Source organism: Martes martes, assembly GCF_963455335.1.
Source record: "Martes martes genome assembly, chromosome: 1".
NCBI lineage: Eukaryota > Metazoa > Chordata > Mammalia > Carnivora > Mustelidae > Martes > Martes martes.
Window position 1 is genome coordinate 150,975,518 of NC_137888.1, and position 20,279 is coordinate 150,995,796.

At 48.5% G+C, this 20,279-nt stretch overlaps 1 protein-coding gene across 1 annotated transcript in view; it reads right to left on the reverse strand.

Moving 5' to 3' along the window:
• ITGA9 (integrin subunit alpha 9) overlaps positions 1-20,279 on the reverse strand; it is a gene marked incomplete at its 5' end in the record, with an annotated part of 332,275 nt that overhangs the window by 283,837 nt on the left and 28,159 nt on the right. Inside the window, 2 exons of the mRNA XM_080801218.1 lie at positions 56-185; positions 8,356-8,423. Coding sequence (XP_080657344.1) covers positions 56-185; positions 8,356-8,423 — 198 coding nt within the window. The remainder of the gene's footprint in view (positions 1-55; positions 186-8,355; positions 8,424-20,279) is intronic.

Consider the following 20,279-nt stretch of genomic DNA (forward strand, 5'->3'; position numbering starts at 1 on the left):
GGTGAGAATCGCTCCCGTGTCCCCTTCTTACCTTTCCCATCCCTGAGCTACTCACCCAGGTAAGTGTACCGCCTGTTCATGATGGCTTCATCGTTCAGTTTGAAATAGGTGTTGTCCGTAAGGTTCAGCACTTTGACTGTCCCGGCCCAATAAAATGACCCTGGGGCGCCCATCACCACCAGCTCCTACCGAAGAGAAACCCAAAGGTAAATAAACAGGGACGGAAGCTGAAGAGGGGAGCGGGTGGTATAATGAGAACCACGGCCACAGCCAACAACTCAAAGATGCCTCACACCAAGGACTTTCTTTGGCTGGGTAACGAAAACTCCATCGCCAGATTCCCTGGTGTTACGGAATCCATCATACACATGGGGTCATCAGGAGTAAAGACAAGGATAACTGAGCAAGAATGAGGAACATACCAGGTCCCTATGCTACCCACGGATAAGCTCACGCATACTTCCTCACCTCCACAACAGGACCAAATAAGGAAATGACAAATATTGCGCATTGCCCTGAATCGCAGAATTCCAGGAAACGGTGCTCACGAAAAGACGCCACCCCCTCAACCAGCCTGGACACCAAACCCACCTGCCCCATACAGAGCATAGAGAAAACAATAACCCAGAAGCATCTTTGCAAAAAACTGTGCACTGACACTCCAAGGAAATCCCTCCCCACCGGGCCCTCACTCAGGATGCTCTTCTCAGGAATGGCTGTAAAGCTTGCTTTTGTGGCCACTGTGACCCACTGCAAACCCACAACAAAATCAAGAGAGCAGAGAGGCACACCGAGGGAAGGACAGAGACCCGGGACAGCAAGAGACAGCATTGCTATTAAAAATAGACCCAGAGGGGCACCTGGATGGCCCCGTCAGCTAAGCATCCAACTCTTCGTTTGGGCTCAGGTCATGATCTCATGGGTCATGGGATCTAGCCCCACAGGTTCTATCCCTCCAGCCCTCTCCCCATTCATGTGTGCGTGTTCTCCCTCTCCCTGAAATAAATACATAAATCTTAAAAACAAACAAACAAACAAACAAAAAACCCAGAAACACAAAGACACAGTGATCTCCAGCATTTGCATTAGGGGCAAATGGCCCTGTACCCTCAATGGGGACAAGAGCTGGTTTGAGTTACAAAACCATCTAATGAGCAGTACTGATGAGAATTTCAAGTACTTCCAAATGAGGCACCTGCCTAAGGAATTCAGCATGAATAACTACATGCCTTCACCCATAAGAATAGGCATTGTCACTGGGCTAAAGAAATTTGGAAATGATCCAGGGGCCTCTGGGTGGCTCAGTCAGTTAAGTGTCTGCCTTCAGCTCAGAGTCCTAGGGTAGAGTCCCACATCGGGCTCCCTGCCCAGCCGGAATCTGCTTCTTCCTCTCCCTCGGCCCCTCCCCCTTGCTTATACACTCTCTCTCTCTCACTCTCATGTTCTCTCTCAAGTAAATATGTAAAACCTTAAAAAAAAGGGGGGGAGGGAAAGAAAGTTGGAAATTATCTAAACATCTAACATCTGGCACCCAAAACCACAGCACGCCCATTCAACAGAATCCTGAAGCAACAAAAATGCTGTAGATGTAACAGCCCTGAGACAGGGCCACACAGCACTGAGTTAATGAGGACAGGCCAAAAATATGTATACTATGATCACGTTTTATAAAAGGAAAAACAATTGTGGACAGACAGACAAAACAGAGCCCAGAAGGAGAAGCCCCAAACACTTGTGTATTTTTTCCACTGGGTGACAGGATTACAGGGATCTCTCCACTCCCCTCCCTTCTTCGGTCACTTTGTCTCTTTCTCTTTCTCTTTCTTTTTGTCTCTTTCTCTTTGTCTGTCTTTCTCTTCCTTTTTGTCTCTTTCGCTTTCTCTCTCATCCCTAAAATTTATTTTGTATTTTTAAAAATTCTACTTTTTAAAAAAATATTTTATTTATTTATTTGAGAGACAGATTGCACAAGCAGGGGGAACAACAGGGAGAGGAGGAAGCAGGCTCCCCACTGAACAGGAAGCCGGATGCAGGACTCGATCCCAGGCCCCTGGGATCACGACCTGAGCTGAAGGCAGAGGCTTAACTGACTGAGCCACCCAGGCACCCAAGTGTTTTTCAAAGTTCCAGAACAGTGATTAAACACTGACAAGAAAGTCACCTCAGAAAGCACACAGTACATTCAAAATGGAGGACACTTTGTGTGGAAGCTGCTGTGTGGGGAGGCGCCCACTGCCTTGCATCCCAGGATGACCCCGACTGCGGCTTTCATTCCTTCCTTCCCAACAGGGAATCCCTTCTTTTGATTATCTGGGTTTCCCAAAGCACCTACACTGCAATAAGAAATGATAAAAATTATTTTCCTAACAAAATCATTAATTTTTCAGTCAATAATATTAAGCAACTACTATCATGTATGAAAGCTTATACTTGATACACAGATCAACAAAGTCCCTTTGTAGGACATTCCCAGGGGAAGGCAACATGGAAACATACAAAACAGTTTCAAAAAAAATTCTATACAAATAAAGATAATTTCAGGGGAACCCCTCAGCCGCACAAAAACCCCAAAGGTGCAGGCCATGCAGACAGCAGACACTAGACCCTGCAATGTCACCAAGACCTCTCAGTGCCAAAGCACACCCACCCCGCCCTTGGCCCCTTGAGTCCCCACATGCTGTTCTATTTCAGAAACATCCATCCAGGCTAGCCCTTTCTGCAGAGCTGGCCTCACCACTGTCAGAAGGGGCTGCTTTCCGACAAGTCCCTGAAGGCTAGATCTTGCTACGAGGCTCCTAAGTTTCTGATGACAATATATAAAGTCACCCTGAATTCCACAGAGCAAATGTCTGAACAAGCCAGAGGCATCTGAAGAGAAAGCAGAGAAACAGCACATGGGCAGGAGAGCGTGCCTCCAACCGTGGTGGCAAACGGGTGAGGCTTTGAACAACTCTTCTGCTGCAGGCCATTTGGGAAACAACCTTAAGCAGTAGGGTATGAGCACAGACAGAAGACAAGCCACCAGATCCTGCCTGAATGGCATGGTGCTGGTGATTCAGGAAGGTGGAGACCAGGAAAGACTGCGGAGGACCACTGCATTCAGGTTCTGAGGTCCCAGCCACCCCCACGGGAGCCGTTGGTAAGCAGTTCTCTCTGAAGTATCCCGCTGTTTTATAAAAACATATCACTTCCTGCACTCAGAACTCATCACTGAAAAAACACAGGTGGTGAGTGCATCCATTCGCCCCTGTCCCCTGTACTCTTCTGTTCTGTGTAAGGGGCTGGGCTAGTTCTAGAAGGAACATTAGACAAACGATTGGTTCATCAGAGGAGAGAGACTTTTTCCTTCACCTTGAGCTCAGAAAGGAATTTGGAATCGGGTGTCCAAACGCTCAGGGCGTGAGGGAGCATAAGGACCGTTGGCCTCGGTGCCAGGGGCACACACCACGTGTAGAGCTTCTCCACCTGCAGCTCTTCCTAAGCCAAAGCCCTGACCGTCATCAGGGACCTGTAAGGCTCTCTGGGACACCAGGCAGTAGGCACACTGTTTTCTGATCATTTAAATCAATCCAGCATACCAATCGAGAGTTGTATGTCTAACCCATCCCCACACCCGCTCTCTCAAACATCACAGAGCTTGATAAGACAAGGTAATCTCTTCCCTCAAAAACCTTTAAACCAAAGCTCTGTTCTGTCTTCACCCTCGTCTTCGTGCTCATGCCTCCTTCTCCCTCGGTTCAAACTAGAGAACTTGAGGCTGAGCCTGAGACCCACAGGGCTGGGGCAGGGGCGGGGGCGGGCAGGAAAATAGTGTCTTCCTGGAACTCCCTGTATCTGGGTTTCCCATTCACCAGGGATGATGCCTGTGCCCTTTCGGCACTGGTCACCAGTGCCAGGAAAATGGCATCACTGCCTAGCTCCCCACCACCCAGGAACAGCCAACACAATGGTACACACCACCTAACTCCCATGTGGAATGCCTCCCATAAACAGTGTGGACCTTTTCCCCAGCTGCATTTATTAGCAGAACCTCCAGAGGCACAGGGGTGTGCTTGAGAAGCCTCGGACTTCTCTCACCACTGCAAGCTGGCACGGGCAGGCGGGGAGCAGAGGCGCACTCGGGATCTACAACAGAAGTCTGCACCCGGACTTCTACCCGGGGTCTCTAGGCTCCTATGGCAGTGCCTCAATGCTGGCAGGTTGGCCCATGTCTTCTCTTGCTACTCACAAAGTATCTGTACCCAGGCTACAAAAATAAATAAAGTTCCCAGGAAGCTCTCCTTTATCCTCAGTGACAGGCTGAAACTCACGTGGCGTCTGTAGCTCAAACAGCTTTCGTAACCCCTGGGTCACAGACCTTCAGGCACCCGGGGCCAGAGTACTTGGAGGCCACAGAAGCATACCCAGCTTGCCTACCCTGTGCAGGGACAGGCTGGCCCGCAGCGAGAGCCAGCCCAAGTAACAGGGTCAGCAGGAGGGCAGGGGAGGGGAGAAGTGCTGCATGACCCCTTCAACCACATTTCCTGCTCAGCCTCCCACAGCTGAAGTTCCAGAAACAAGAGAGGCAGTGAGTTCAAAGACCTCGTGTTTAGGGAGGCCAAAGCCTAGGGCGGCCAGGACACAGTGGCCGGGTCAGAAGATTGAGCCTCCCTGACACTAGCCCCACAACCCCCCATCCGTGCACCACGGCCCCAGGGCTATTTGCCCAGCCAGCACATGCTGAGGCTCCACGGTTCCCAGAGTATGGAGTTTCAATAGGTCCTCCTGTTCTTCTGGTCACCTGGAGCTTACACAGCCCCTGGGCTCCCCTCCACCCCTGCCCTTTCTGCTCCTCCCACCCAGCCCTCCTTCCGCCCAGCCCCAGTGCCCTGTCTTCCCTGACCTTCCAGCCGCTGAGACCATAATGACACCCCCTCCCTGGGAACTCCTTCTCTCCCCAAGTTCTCCATCATCTCTGATGTGTTCTCATTTCCGCAACGGGTCTCCTTTTTTCTCCTCCAACTGTCAAAAGGAGGTGTCCTTCCCACCCCCACCCCCACGCTGACCACAGCTAGTCCCCTCTGAGAGGTACTAGAAATGACCAAATCAGAGTTTCCAACTCAGGTTGGCTTCTGTTCCCTGTATCCAAGTATCTTCTAAAAACACCTACGAGTGTCCCTCCATCCCCTCACACTGCATGTGCTGAAAGCAGGCCCATTCATTTCTCTCTCCCAGCGATTCTTCTCTAGATAGCCTTCTTCCCCTGGGGCACCCCTATTCTCCAGAACCCTGCCTCAAAACCTACTTCCTCCATTCCACAGTCCTCAGCCACCCAGCCCACGGATATCGACTTTATATTCTCCCATCCCTCTGGTCCTTTTTTCTTCCTGCCCTGTTGTTTTGTAGCTGGACCACATCACAGCCTCCCACCTGGTCTCCCTCTGGGCCTCCCACTTTTAAAGCCCCAGGGACCCCAGGCTACATGGCCTCTCTCTCCCAGCACTGCCATCCACGGTGTCCGCCACCTGCTTGTGGACTTTCAGGGGTGCTCTGCTGCCTCCCAGGCAGAGACAGACTCTGCTAGACCTTCCAGAGAAATGACAGCCTCAGAGACTGTACAATCTCACCAAGCACAGAGATGGAAGGAGAGTGTGAGCCCGTCATACTGCAGAAGGTATTTCAAATCAAAGGGGAGGAGGAGACCTGGTGAGCAGGCCAATAGGAGAACAATCAACTACACATTTAGGGAAACAATGAGGTTTGTTTCTACCATACAATGTTTGCAAAAAGAAATCCAAGCTGTATTGAAGAGAGAAATCTGAAAAAAAAAATAAAAAAAAACCCAAAAACAAAAAGCTGTAAAAGTACTAGAAAAGATTACAGGTGCATATTTTGTATTCTTAGGAGAGGGAGGGTCTTCCTGAGAAGTGAAGAATCCAGAGAGAAAATGACTGATGGATTGAAGTAATAGGACTGTCTCATGGGAGTGCCATAAAGACACCATAAGCCAACTCAGACCGATACGAGAAAAATTTACAACATGTAAAAAGAGATGAGATTAGTGTTAAAGGTATCTTACAAGTTCCTAAAAATCAGTTAATCAAAAGGAAGAAAAAATAACAGAACAAAGGACCAAGAACATAAACAGGCAATTTCTAGAAAAAGACAAATGGCCAATATTTGAAGAACACTAAACTACACTCATAAGCAGAAAAAGGGACATTTTAGCAAAATGAGGTATCTTTATGAGAAAAATGAGTACTGGTGAGAGGCTATAGGAACAATGACACACAACTGGGGGCCTGTCGGTCGGCAAACATTTCTGGGGTGCAATTTGCCAGGATGTACCCAAATTCAGATGCTAGACGGCTTTGGTCCCAGCAGTTCCTCTACTACATTTGTCTTCTGTGGAAACGTGTACTTGTGCACAAAGATGCTGTGTGTGGGGACCCCCAGCCCCATGTGGCCAGGAAGTCCCAAGTCTCTGAGGCTGGAGGAGGGGCGTCCGGGAGGCCAGGTAATGGGTGAGGCAGGAAAGGTAGGGAGCCCCAGGTGGCCACACGGAGGAGTCTGGATATCACTGTACATATGATGGGAAGACAGAAGGCTCTGAGCAAAGGAGTGCTGTGGTATTTTTCTCATTCCGGGGAGGTAGCTGTGGCTGCCCTCTGGGAAGAGGCTGTCAGGAGGCAGGGCAGGAGCAGGGAATCGGGAGGGTCTTGTGGTAGCACCCTGGGCAAGACAACGGTCCCCCAGGTTTGCAGGGCAGCAGAGGAGGGAGAGAAATGGAGGCCTCTGGGATAGGTTCTGGGAGCACAGGAAGCGGGACTCCCTGATGGCTTGGACACGGGAGAGGAAATAGGAGAGGGATCTTGCTCACTGGGGCCTGAGCAGTGAGGACGACTGGTGGCACCGTCCACCGGGCCTCCCACAGATCTCTGTGTAGACACTCATAAGAACTGTACCAAAGTGACAGCGAAGGGATATAGTGAGAATGAGAGGGTGCAGACAGCGGGGTCGGGGGGAAGCACGTCATGTTCGTTGGTCTGAGAGTGAAAGACAACATGTCTGACTTTTCTACCCTTTCCATGTTGCTTTCTGAGTGAGATGTTGCATTGCTGACTGTCCACTTTTTAATTTAAATAGACATTGCAGGAATTAAGGTGGGCAGCTTTGCCCTGGATACTGCAGCTCTCTGCTGTCCTGGAGCAAGAGGAGGAGAGAGAATGTCAGAAAGCCAGGCCCATGGGCCGGGACACAGTGTGGATTTTAATCTACCATGTGACGGGAAGCACAGAGACAGGATGACAGGGTTTGATCTGGAAAGATTCCTCAGGCTGCTGTGCAGAAAACAGAGGGATGGGGGTAGAAAACAGGGGCAGACTGAGGTGATGGACATGTTCTCAAGCTACAAAGGCTGCGGCTACACAACACCATCAATGTACTAAATACCACTGGACTGTTGGCTTCCCAATGGTCAAAATGGTCAATTTCACGTTATATATATTTTACTACCAAAAAAAAGAACAGATCAGGGAGACCAGTTTAAAACCAGAAGACCTCCAGGTGATGACAGGGACTCTTCCAGAAGGGTGATGGTGGTGGACAATTAAAGCTGTCACATTTGGGATATGCTTAGGAGGTTAAAAGAATAGGATTACAGATGAATCAGAAATAAAAAGTACTTTTTTATTTGGGCCTGAACAACTCCATGGATGCCTGAGCCACTTACAGGACCCGGCACGGAACACTGCACACAGCAGATGATCGAAAGACGTTCGGGGAATGAGGGGCTGATGTGAAGGGTGAACTCACAGTAGGTAAGAATCACATAAGAACCATCCCTAAAATTGTGCCGTCCGGCCGAAGATCGTGGTGGTACGTCTGTGAAGGTACAGAAGTATTCAAGTCGACTGTCCTTTGGAATTTGGAAAAGAGGCTGGCTGAGTTACGTATGAAATCATGAAGTCTCTCCACGTAGGGACGAACGATAGGAGGGGATGTTTACTACACCCTCCTCAGTGCCAGCAACGACACAAACTTGACTGAGCACCCCCTCACCAGCACCCCTTTGAATCAGTTCCTTCCCTGGGGCTTGGGGTCCAGATGACTTCTTAGAGAAATTGTCTAAATAGGTTCTCCTCCAAATGAGCCCGCTCACGCCACCCCCCACAACCGTTGTCTCTGGCCAGGAGGAGCCCCCACCAGCATCAGTCACCTTCCTTGGATGTCACATCCAGGGACCAGAATCTGGTCCCTCCCAGCTCCCTCCTAGCTTGAGTGTGTGGGGCCTCGGCAGCTCCATCTCAAGGAACTACTGAGACCAAGCAGCCAACATTGGCAAGGGAGCAGAAACGCCCGAGGGTCGACACCCACCTCAGTGAAGAAGCCCGCTATCCCGGCCTGGCAGGAGCCATGTTCCTCTCCGTACTTCTTCTTGTACTCTAGAGGGGAGGGAAGGAAAGAAAAAAACCACAGCCTCGTCAGTGTGTGCCGGTCGTGTGGAGGGGCCGCCGAGCGTGCTGGCCACTTCCCCATGCACGGCTGCGGGCTGGGCCTAGGGACGCCTTCCAGACCGGGGCGTGGAAGGAAAGTCTCTGGAATCCACCAGACCTCAAAAATCCAGGCTCTGGAGCCATCAGGCCGGAGACGGCCAAGCGCCCCAGCGGATGCCCTCCACGCCTGTGGGGGAAGAGCAGCAGCAGCCATGGTGATTGAGTGGGAGGCCAGTGATGATTATTTCATTTACTTCAGAAAGGATGGAGAGCCCCAGTAGGAAAAGGAGCTGAAAACATGACCCTGTGTGGAGTCCCCTGGAGGACAACCAAGCCTCCCAACGTGACGCTCCACAGAGCTGGAGGCAAGATGATTCCTGCCATCCAAGTAGACAGCGGCCAACGGAGCCTGGGGCTACAGGAAGAGGTTCCCCGCTAGACCTGCTCCAGCACTCAGTTACACCATCCCTGCTGGTGTGTGGTGATGCCACACGCCGACATCTCCATCCTCCGACGAAGGGGAAGATCCCTCCACGTCAACAGAAACACAAATGGTTAAGTGCTTTTCCTCCACCATTCCCTCACGGTTCCCAACATGCTGACCCTACAAAGGGGCCTTCTGTGCTGAGGTTTTAAGTTGGAAGGAAGAGTGTGTAGCATGTTCTAGGCCTGTTAGCCACACCCACTCATGCCATTCCTCTGATCTCTTATCCCTGGGAGCCCATATCGCCATCTGTGAAGAGGCAAAACTCCCAAGGCTCAGAGAGGTTAGGTGCATTGCCCAAAGTCACACAGCTAGTAAATGGCAAAAGCCAAGATTCACATCCGTTCACCTCATAGAAGTCATCGAAGGTTCTATGGAGTGAGTGATTACCCAAAACCCAGGAAGTGACCAGGCAGTTGAAATCACTACATAGGTAAAGACAGAGAGAGGAGCTCAGCTGTGTGATCAGGAGGGTCAGGCAGAGACAGAGAGTTCAGCTCAGCTCACTCAAATTAATTACACTGCCAGATGAGAGCTCATGGCTATTCCTGGGCACTTGGGAACGCAACAAAATAACCCAGCGATCCCCCCTGTCACCCCTGGGCTCGTGGCAAGTCTCAGGTACCATTAAAGGCTATATACTGAATTTTGAAACAAAAGAAATAATATGAAGGAACAATGCAGCTGTGATTGCAACATAGGGCCACTTCCTGCCACTCTGAGAGCGTCTGTGTGAGAGGAGAAGGGGAAAAGGGCCCTGGGGAAATATACAGAGTAATTCAGTTTCTAACAACACTCACCGCAGAGCCTGGTAACATTTTCCAGTAAGTGGCCATTAACCGACTGTTAAATTACAATGGAATGTCAATTGAGTTACTCCTCTTTCTTGTGAGGGCTAAATCAGTTCCTCCCTCCTTGTCTGGTTATTCCAAGGAGAACTCATAGGCCTGCCAGAAAGCAACCCAGGGACGATGGGACTCGCCTGTTCTCTGCGAAGTCTTGCACCCGGCTGGGAGTGGGGCTTGTGAAAGTCATAAAGAGATCGTGCATCAAACTGTCTGATGGCAAGAAATAATAAAAATTAATAATAAGGCCTACATCAAATAGCATAAGGGCAAGAAGGATCAAAATGTCCCAACCCGAACAAACAGTTATATTAAATCTGGAAGGTCTGGCAAGAAGCATATTCACCCCCCACTGACTCGAGGGGTGAAATACCCAACTATAACTCTGAGGCAAATAAAACAAAGAAAATTCAGACCCCAGCAGCTAAACGAAGCTACAGTGCAGGACACACCAGTTCAGCCTTATAAATTTATGACACGAATAAGAATTACACAGGAATCTTTCATGTTTTAAAGGAAACAGCCTCAAGGTCTCCTTTGCAACAGGGACTCCAAAAATAGGAGATATGAAAACCTGTCTTTCTCCTCCTCATCCCTAAACTGTGCTGGACAGCTCTATGCCAGAAGCAAGACCCAGGGTTTCTAAGGGGGCCACAGCCATACTGGGAGCTAGGAGTAACCCACTCCTGACCTCAGGAGAAAGTCCTGCGAGATCAAGCCCTACTACCAGCACCCCAGCCTCCGCCATCATCAAGGTACCGTTAGAGGCCAGCCCCAGTGTCCCCAAGCTGGGACTGCCTTATCAGGGAGATGAGTGTCAGGGACACACGGAAAACAGCCTCCACCTTTGACTTCCTGAGACACCAGGGTTTACACCTGCCTTCTTGGGAGTGCTCTAGAGCAAGGAATCAAACCATGTGGGGCTCCTGACTAGTACCCATAACTCGGACCTCCCCGAAACTTCTTTAACTACTGGTTAGCCACTTCAACTTGGAAAGAGGCTCCAGTCCTCATGCTTAAACCGCCACCCCACCCCATCACTCCTCTTCAGCTTCTCTGTCCGTGTAATCTCGCTGCACAATGTAAATGATACCCACTCCCCATCACAAAATGCCTCTGTTCATCATAGTTGACGGTTTATTCAACACCAAGGTGAACTCATTGATCTCACTGTCCCCAACACCGCCCTTGTGCCAGTTACTGGTATGTGCTAGTGCTGGTGTACTAAGGGAAGGTGTGCACACATTGTTTCTCTGTGCACAGACTCAAAGCCCAGGTGGAAATGAGACAGGAGCAGGTACATTTCTCCAGCCGCTAAGACTCGAACTCTCCAAACTGCTTACCTGGGACATTTGTGCCCCCTGCTCTGCCAGCCCTGACTTCTGTCTTCTAATCAGTCTGGCTCCCTGACCTCCACCCCCAGCCTGGCTTGGGAAGGAGTTGCATCCTGGGAACCAGGAATTCTGAGTTTTCCACCCAGGGCCACCACTAACCCCAGAGACCTAAGAGTAGTGGCAGTTGTGATTGGAGCTCGACAGGGACCCAAAGGATTGATGTTTCTGGGCTTTCAAAACCCAGATTGGCTAATTCTCCCCTGGGCAATCCCCTCTCCTTTGAGGCCTCAGGGAAATAGGATAGAATATCCAGATCCAGTTCCTGAGAAGGCAGGAGCTTTGAAAAGGGAGGTAGGTTTGGAGATAGGAGGCTGCCCCTTCCCAGTGTCCTCAAGAACCACCCCCCCCCCCCCCCCGCCGTGTCACAGTCCTTCCCTCCATTGAGAAATCCAGGCAGTGCAGGCTGGAAGGATGGGGTGGGACCTCCTCTAGTCTCCGGTGTTCCCAGAAGCACTTTTCCTGCACACACACAGGCTGGGGGCCCTGGCGCGGGCGGCTCCCGGACACGTCCACGCAGTCGCCACCTGCCCCAAGGATATGGTCAGGCAGAGAGCTACAACAAGCTGGTTCCCTCCCTCACCGCCAGGGAAAAAACATTTCTCCATCTTGAAGCAGCAAAGGGGAATCAAGGTCAGCATGACAAGAGCCCACAGTCCTGCAATAAACCTGACACAGTTAAATCCAGGGAACTGAATCTCAAGCAAAAGATGTGGGTGAACGGGGGACCTGGAAATCACCTGGAGGAGGCAGGAACAGTTTGGAAAGCTCTCTCTGCTGTGGGTGGATCTGGGTTACTTGGCCTGTGTCACACAAAATTCATTAAGTTGTATGCCTCCTCCACTCTAAAAATGGTAGCATTTTCCTTGGGTTAGCTGCCGGTTTTACTAAATTCTGTCTAAACAGAAGGCAATTCAGAGAAGAGAAAATACTGGTTTCCAAATGTTCATAACCCACAACTCAATACATGGGACTTACACTAATGAATTCTAATTCATTCAAGAATTAAACTGGGTGGGGTCACTTCCTGAACTCTTCCTGAAACGCTGATGGGATAAAACCAGCCCACGGAAAGATCAAGATCTACCGGCGGTATATTATTCCTTACTAATCTCTCTTCCCATTTGAGAAAGGTTCATCTTCCAAAGGTAGTCTTTCCATGCATCAATTGTTTTTTTCATAGCTCCTGAACTTAGCCATGAACTAGAGAAAAAAATAGGTTTCTAGTCTCAAATTATTCCTGAGGTTTTGCTCAATTTCTGAGTGAATACCAAATAATTGGTCATTGAACAACTTAGAGGACAAGTAACTTGGGTAGACAGAACTCAACTAGTAACCAGGGCATTTCAACATATAAAACTGAAAAGACAAAACTGCCCACAGTTGTGAGGGACCACAGTCTAAATGGGAAGGGAGAAAAAAGGGCAAATGACCTAAATAGCTAGGTTAGAGAGGAAGGGAAAACATTTTATCAAAATAATGGACAATTAAGCAATGGTGGGCATTAAAAGCTAACTGCACAAAGCCAGCAACTTACAATCATGTGAGAGAAGCTTTAAGAGGGGAAGAGATCTCTAGAACATGTCTATAATTCGAACCCCATCCATTTCTTTTACTGGTGAAGTCACTATTGCTCAGAGAGAGAAAGTAGTTTAGTTAAAGCCACACAGCAAAGGAGCCTGAGGCAGGATTAAATGGCAGGGTCCCTGACTGCCAATCTGCTTCCCTCATACCATCATGCTTCGTGGAGCACAGTCACCATGAGAACATTCTTGTCCTTGAAAAAAATGTTTTCCATCAATGGATGAATGGATACACAAAATGTGGTATATACATCCATTCGGTGGAACTTTAAGTCTTAAGAGAGGAAATTCTAACACGTGCTACAATATGGATGAACCCTGAAGACATCATGTTAAGTGAAATAAGGCAGTCACAAAAGGACAAATAAATGCATGATTTCCACTTATTTGAGGTCAAACTCATCGAGACAAAGTAGAATGGCAGTTGCCAGGGCTGGGGTGGAGTGCAGGACAGGGGATGTGGGGAACTCGTGAGGATCAGCGTTTCATTTTGGGAGGATGGAAAAGTTCTAGAGATGGATGGTCGTTGCTGCACGATAGTGAGTGTATGTACGGCACAATTAGAAATAGCTAAAATGGTAAATTTTATGCTATGTATTTGTTACAAAATTTTTAAAAATTTTAATGTTTCATAATCTTTAAATACCTTCCACCCAGAATCTAGTACCAATTTTGCCAACTCCCTACTTTAGAAGCAGAAGCAAGCTACTTTATGGGCACAAATAGCATACGTACCTTCAACTTACTGTGTGTTATAGACTAAATGTGTGTTGCCCCAAAATCCCTATGTTGAAGCCACACTCTGTGATGGAATGGTATCAGGCAGTGGGGCATTGGGAGGTGGTTAGCATTAGACGAGGCCACAAGCGTAGAGTCCCCATAAATGGGATTAGTGCCTTCTTGTGAGGCCTTAGAGAACTTGCCTCTTTCTGCTCTCCACCATGTGAGGACACAGAAGAGTGCCCTCCCCAGACACTGACTAGGCTAGGGCCTTGATCTTGGAATTCCCAGACTCCAGAACAGGGAGAAATAAATGTTTGCTGTTTAAGTTGCTCTGTCTGTGGTAGATCTGTTACAGCAGCCCGAAATGCCCAAGACATTGTACACTGTGGTAGCTTTCATCCCTCCTAAAAAGTGACCCTGAACATGGGACAGTCACATCTCAGTGAGAGTCCCAGCCCAGAGCTAAGGAAAATTCACATGATGACCAAAACTAACAGACTCATGGAATAACTACCACTGAAACACAGACCATCAGACCACTGCTCAGATGTGAAAACCAAATGCTTACAGCAAGGAAAGATCTAGGACGCAGAGCAGAGACACCTCTCAGGAAAATGGTATCAGTCTCAGGGGCCCCATCTGCCCCCCTCCCCGCACTTGCTGGGATTTGTCTATATTTTGTGTCTACAACTGCAAAACTACAAGAAAGCTTGAGAATTCTCCAGTAGAGAGTCCTAAAAAATCAGAATAAAATTACCACGTGATAGGAGATTTTGCTCAGTGAAGGGCCACAGCATCCCAGTAACCACAAAGAAAACCAACATTCCAATGGAACAGGTGGTACAAAGAAGCCTGCTGTTGAACTCCATGCCAGCAATCCCTTCTCTAGTTCATGAGCCTGTGACCTTCATCAGCCTCCCCAAGCCTGTTTTCTCATCTGTACAATGGGGCTAAGAATTCTTACCCCCAAAATGGGTCATTACTCAGTCTGAGCCTACCTGTGAAGTACCCTAACACAATCCCTGACAGCTGGCAGGTAAATCTGAATCAGTTGGTTGCTCTGAGAGGAATAAAACCCAAGATATCTGTCATACAGATTAGCAATTTTAGAAGAGGAAAGTCATAAAATTTAGACATCTGTAAGGAAAATATTAGATAATATAGCTTAAGCAGTCAATCATTCCACACAGCATATGGAAACACATTGGAAACATAGAATATATTTGTGCCCATAGTAAAAATTCTTGGCACCAAAATGAAAGCTCGATGGGGTTCCCTGAGCCCTAAGAGCCACTGCCAGAGACCTGGTCACCTCCTCTGGCCCTGGTTTTTCCCTCCAGCTACGTTCCCTCCCTCTCTCTCCGCCTCCGGGTCCCTCTCTGCCTTAACTGGCTATAATACAGAACTACATCTGTTTCTAAATTTGTTATATTTACTTAAATGAGATAATGTTTATGAAAGCTCTTTAGAAACCATAAAATCCTATGTAAATGTAGAGTTCTTTATTTAATAAAAATTTATGGGGCTTGTTCTTGAATTTTTAAATGGATCAACTTAACTTTTTATGGTTCTCTCCAAAACAAAACAAAAACACAACAAAACAAGACAAAACCTCAAGTCCTTTTCATTTGTAAATGGCTCTTGATTGATTTTTATCCCCTGCGGAGCCACAGCATTCCACACCAGACAGGAGAAGAAAACTTCACATGGGAATGGGTGATGTTTCCTTCTCTAGAAATGAGCCTGTCTTGAGAGATGAAAAAGCTACGGGGAATAAAAGGCCAGTCACCCCCAATTAATAAGAAAGGAGCACAGAAATCTTTGGAATCAACAGGACAAGTTTAAGGCACTGCGAAATTAGATAAATTCAGACCCCAACAATTCCCAACATGAGAATGTTTATACACGGCATGAATTAAATGTTAGATCCTAATCTACCAGAAGGGGAGAGGAGAGCTTACCAGTAAATAAATTGTGCAAATAGGATCTTTAAAGATATTTAAGACATTATCATCTTTTCGCAGAGTCTTTTTTTTTCCTTCATGAAGTCTTAATGTCATTTTTGTAATACCCAACTTTCTACCCTCCCTTATCTATTCATTAAAACAGGATCTGCCAGAAACCTTCTCTGAAGTTTTCTTTTATCACGGCACTTAACTAAAAAATTCATACTTATCGAGTGTTCGCTCTGAGCTAGGCACCTAATATACTCAAATACCTCTTCAGTAGGTTAATCTCCCCATTTTAAGGATGAGAGCACTGAGGCTCAGAGGGTTTACCCAACGTCACCCAGACAGAGTAGGAGCTATGCGTTCAATCATGGGAACAAGAGAGCAGTAAAGTCAGATTCTGAAACTGGGTCTAACATACGGTGGTGCTCTCGTTCTGCTTCTTTATCAGTGTTTCACCTGGAACACTTTTGGTTAGTTTAGCAGAGCTGTTCCCAATTTTTCCAGATTAGTGAGATGATTTTTGTCACAATAAAAAGACAACCTGTGGGGCGTCTGGGAGGCTCAGTCGGTTGAGCATCCAACTCTTGGCTTCGGCTCAGGTCATGACTTCATGGGTCATGAGATTGGGCTGCCACTGGGGCTCCATGCTCAGCAGGGAATCTGCTTGAGATTCTCTCCCTCAGTCCCTCCCCCCACTCACATGTGCACTCTCTAAAATAAATAAATGTTTAAAAAAAAAAAAAAAGATGACTTGTTTACAGCCCCGTTCCTGCCAAGCTCTGGCTTATTGTCTCAGCGGGCTCAAGGGCAAAGGGTGAAAGAAATCTGTGTGCCTATATAATACATATATATATTAACAAGGCACTGACTTAAGAGCAACAGGTTTCATAGGGCTTACCAATAGTTCCCAACCTCCATGTCGTCCCACTGAACGTCTCGTCTTCTCACACACTCAGATAAAACCAAACAACATCTGGTAGTAACGATGCTGTTCTCATATCATGCACAAGCTAAACGGCTGACTTAATGGTATGCTCCACTGGTTTATTCTACGTTACGTCCGAGAGTCATCTTTGTTTCCCATTCCCTCTACATTTCCTGGTTCCAAACAGGATACTCTGATAACATTTCCCACCCAACCAGAAACAGGAAGCACCTGAAAAGTCACGAGAAAAATGCCTTTGTGCCAAAGCCGATGTTTTAAGAATTCAAAAGTTTGAGACAGTCTAGACACAGGCCTATAGACTTCGAGGCTTTCATCTATTAAACCAACATTGCAACATTCTGAAGAGAGCACAGGTGAGCCTCTGGGAGGCCTACAACGAGAGAACATGTGTGGTGTTTCTGAGCACGTCTCAATTTTCTCAGGAGCCCCTGAAGAGAACCCTCAGAGGCAACACAATGGAGGTCCGGCCAGAGGCCCGAGGCCAGAGAGACAGAAGCACGGAAGAGCGGGCCCCTAGCAGGGCTCCCACGCTCCTCAGTGGTCCTTCTGCTAGTCCACAGCGGACACACTCAGAGGAAGCAGGGCCCCTTCCTCCCTTCCCAGCACCCACTGCCATGACCAACAGCAGATTCCCACCATGCTTCTCTTCCAGGGGACCCCCTCAGCTGCAGACTCAAAGTGGGCATCCATTTCTCCAGGTGTCACATGAAATAAGCTGTCTTCATACCACTTAGAGCTTGGCTGCAGCTTAGGTCTTTGGGGAGAAGTGCCCTGTGGAACACACTGGCATGAACTTCTCTCCCCGCACAGCTCTCCCGCATGGGAAACATCATATTTCCTGTTTCCCCTGCAGCTGGGGAACTTCTCGAGAGCTGGGGCTGTGTCATTTGGGTTTTATCTATGAGGCACTTAAGATTATGTGGACTCTGTTCCTAGCAGACAAATTAATCACCCCACAGTGACTAACACACATTTGCCTGGCATATAGTATGTTAGCACATACTATGGAATATCAGTATATATACATATGCTTAGTGCACACACACGCACACACACACATTGGGCACTAGCCTAAGAACGGACAAGTTTTAACACACTTTGTCCTCTTCACAGACCCCAGAGGTAGCTTAGGCACATTCACCAGGGTAGAGCCAGGACTTAAATTCTGGCTGTGGAGGTCCAGAGCCTATGCCTTTAGCCACCATGCAACATTGCCTCTCCATTGCATGGCACACAAATAACAGAATGGAAAGAAAAACCTGTCCTTGAGCAAGCCACACATCTCTAGACCTTAGGAAAGATAGGCTCGTCAAGATGATATTCAAGAGTCTTATCAAATTCTGAAATACTTCTGTCGTATTGTACTTAGCTGTCATGTGATCCCTCACTTGGAACAGAGAGCTTGGGACACCAAGTTTTTCCACATTAAGAGAAAAATACAGTTGCTTTAAGACCTAAGTGGTGCCCAAGAATGGGAGGTGGACATCCCCAAAGCCAGCAGAGCACAGACAAGGGTCTCTAACTGGGGACCACATCCTTCATCCTGCCAAGCCAGTCTTTTAGAGAAATCTGAGCATTGGCCACCCCTTGCCTCCTATAGGAACTAAAACCACAGAAGCATTCTCCTCAGTGCCCCATTGTTCTAGGGGCTGCTCTTAGAACCCAACACTCCCCAGCCCCCAGAAGTGTGTATGTGCCCATGGAGAAGGAGGACTGGGCAGGGGTACCACCATTTTTGCTAACTTCTTTGCTGGCTCCATCTGGCCATCATTAAGTCAAGGAATAGACAACCCTGGCAGCCTGGGCTGATCGTCCATCCACTGCTGTGTGAGGAATCTGGGATCATGAGTCGAGCCCCTCGTCAGCTATGACTGCATAACGACCATGAAATGTCTGTGACAAATAACAAGCGGTTCCCTTCCCACTCCGACTCCCCCAGGTCAGCTGGACTTTGGCTGGTCTAGTTGGGCTCTGGCTACAGGTTCGGAGCAGGTCTGTTCCACACGTAGCTCTTCCGGGACCAGTGAGCCCTAGGGGGCACATTCCATGGTGAGGGTGGCAAGCACCCAGAGAGGGAAGAAACATATGAGATCTCCTAAGGCCCCCCTTGTGAATGAGGGATGTGCAGAGCAGCCCTGAACCGAGAGGTCACCGGGCCCTACTGTGGCTCCTCCTTGGCTCACGTGGGCTTCCACCTTCCTGTCAAGCATCAGGGGCCCCACTCACACCCTGCCACCCTCACCATTCCCAGGATGCAGCCTGGAGGCCAGCACCTGCATCACCCTGCTGGGGGGCCTTCCCTGCCCCCACACACACCAGGACAGAGTGATGGAAAGACTCCAGCCCCTACACACCTCAGGTGGGTAATCTTAAGGTGTGTTCTCTGCTAGCCCCAGAGCTCCCCAGAGGTTGTGCCCCAGCTGCCCATGATGGTAACTTGTAGGTAGCATCTCTCGTGGGCTGTCTTCCCTCCCTCTTCTTGCCTCCCATAGCCCCACTGGGGTCTTCTGGAATGACCTCCAGAAAACTACACATATTCAAAACCCAAGTGAAGAGAGTTGTAAAGATGACATGAGAGAGGGTGTCAAGTTCCCCAAACCAACATTGGCCCAGTGCTGAGCTCACAGCTACTTAACAACACATCATGCACAAGTGTGAGCCACGGTGGCCACAAGCTCTACAACCTCTTCAGAGGTCTGTCCTTCCACGTTCCAGTGCTTACAGTGGGATACAGAGGAAACACCAGGGACAGCAACATGTCCCTATTTCACAATATGTCTTCTGGGAAAACCAACATCCTGGTCTTCTTGCACAACTGGTTTGGATTCAATCATCTTTGTTTCCGGTTCTCGTATCAATTCCCTCTCCTCTCCCCAGGCCAATGAGCTACCCAGAGTTGTGCCAGGAGCTTCCCCTTTTCTTCCTGGGGTGGGGCAGGGGGGCGGGGGTGAGGAGTAAGCTGGGGCAGTCAGAACACAGCCTTGACCCCTTACTGATTTATTTATACTATCTGTCCGTCTCTGTCGGCAGACTACATTATGTCCATTTTTCAGAAGTTTTTCTTCTGACTGGGGCAATACAGAGATAAACAGGGCCAGAGTTCAATTTCTCCACGTGGCCCAGCCACAGCTGACGAAACGTGGACACAGAGGAAAAGAACAAGACTCGCCCTCACAGAAGGTCAGCGTTCATGCCCCCTACGGGGGCTCTGCCAGTTCCTCCATGGGACTGCTGCACAGAACACCTGCTCAGGGCACCTGAGTTCCCTGGAGGTTCCTCCAGGAGGCAGAAAAATGCATGTTTCCAGACAGCAGTTCTCAGAACCATCCTTGGTGGCCTCAAAATTTGAAGCCTGGGAAACCCCAGGGAGACCCAGAAGAAACGTGGACACAGGCTGGTGGAGACTTCAGTCCAAGCAAGTAAATTAGAGAGAGGATTAAAATATAAATAGCACAGCACTTAGAGAGGGAATAAGTGCTAGCTCCCTCAGAATTAGGCAAAGAAAACCAGAGTGTACAAACTCTAAAACCAATGAAAGGGCGAGCGTTTCCTGGATCCTTAAACCTCAAGTTCAACTGAGCTAAATAATGATCAGCTCAAAAAACATTTTTTAATTAAAAAAAATAATCATAATGATCAGCTAGCTCAGTGGCGTTTGGAGGTTTTAAGCAGGGAGACTGGAAAATACATTTCCTTCCCAAGTGCCCCTTGGCAAAGAGGTCTTCGAACGGTCCTGACAGTACGTGGAACAGATGGAAAGGAAAGAGCCTTGTGATGTTATGGAATGACCGAATCCTAGGTTTCGGGACTCCCACTGTCTCAGGACATTTGTCCACAAAACTGTCTCAGGAGCCTTAAGACCATCTGGGAGCTTGGACCGT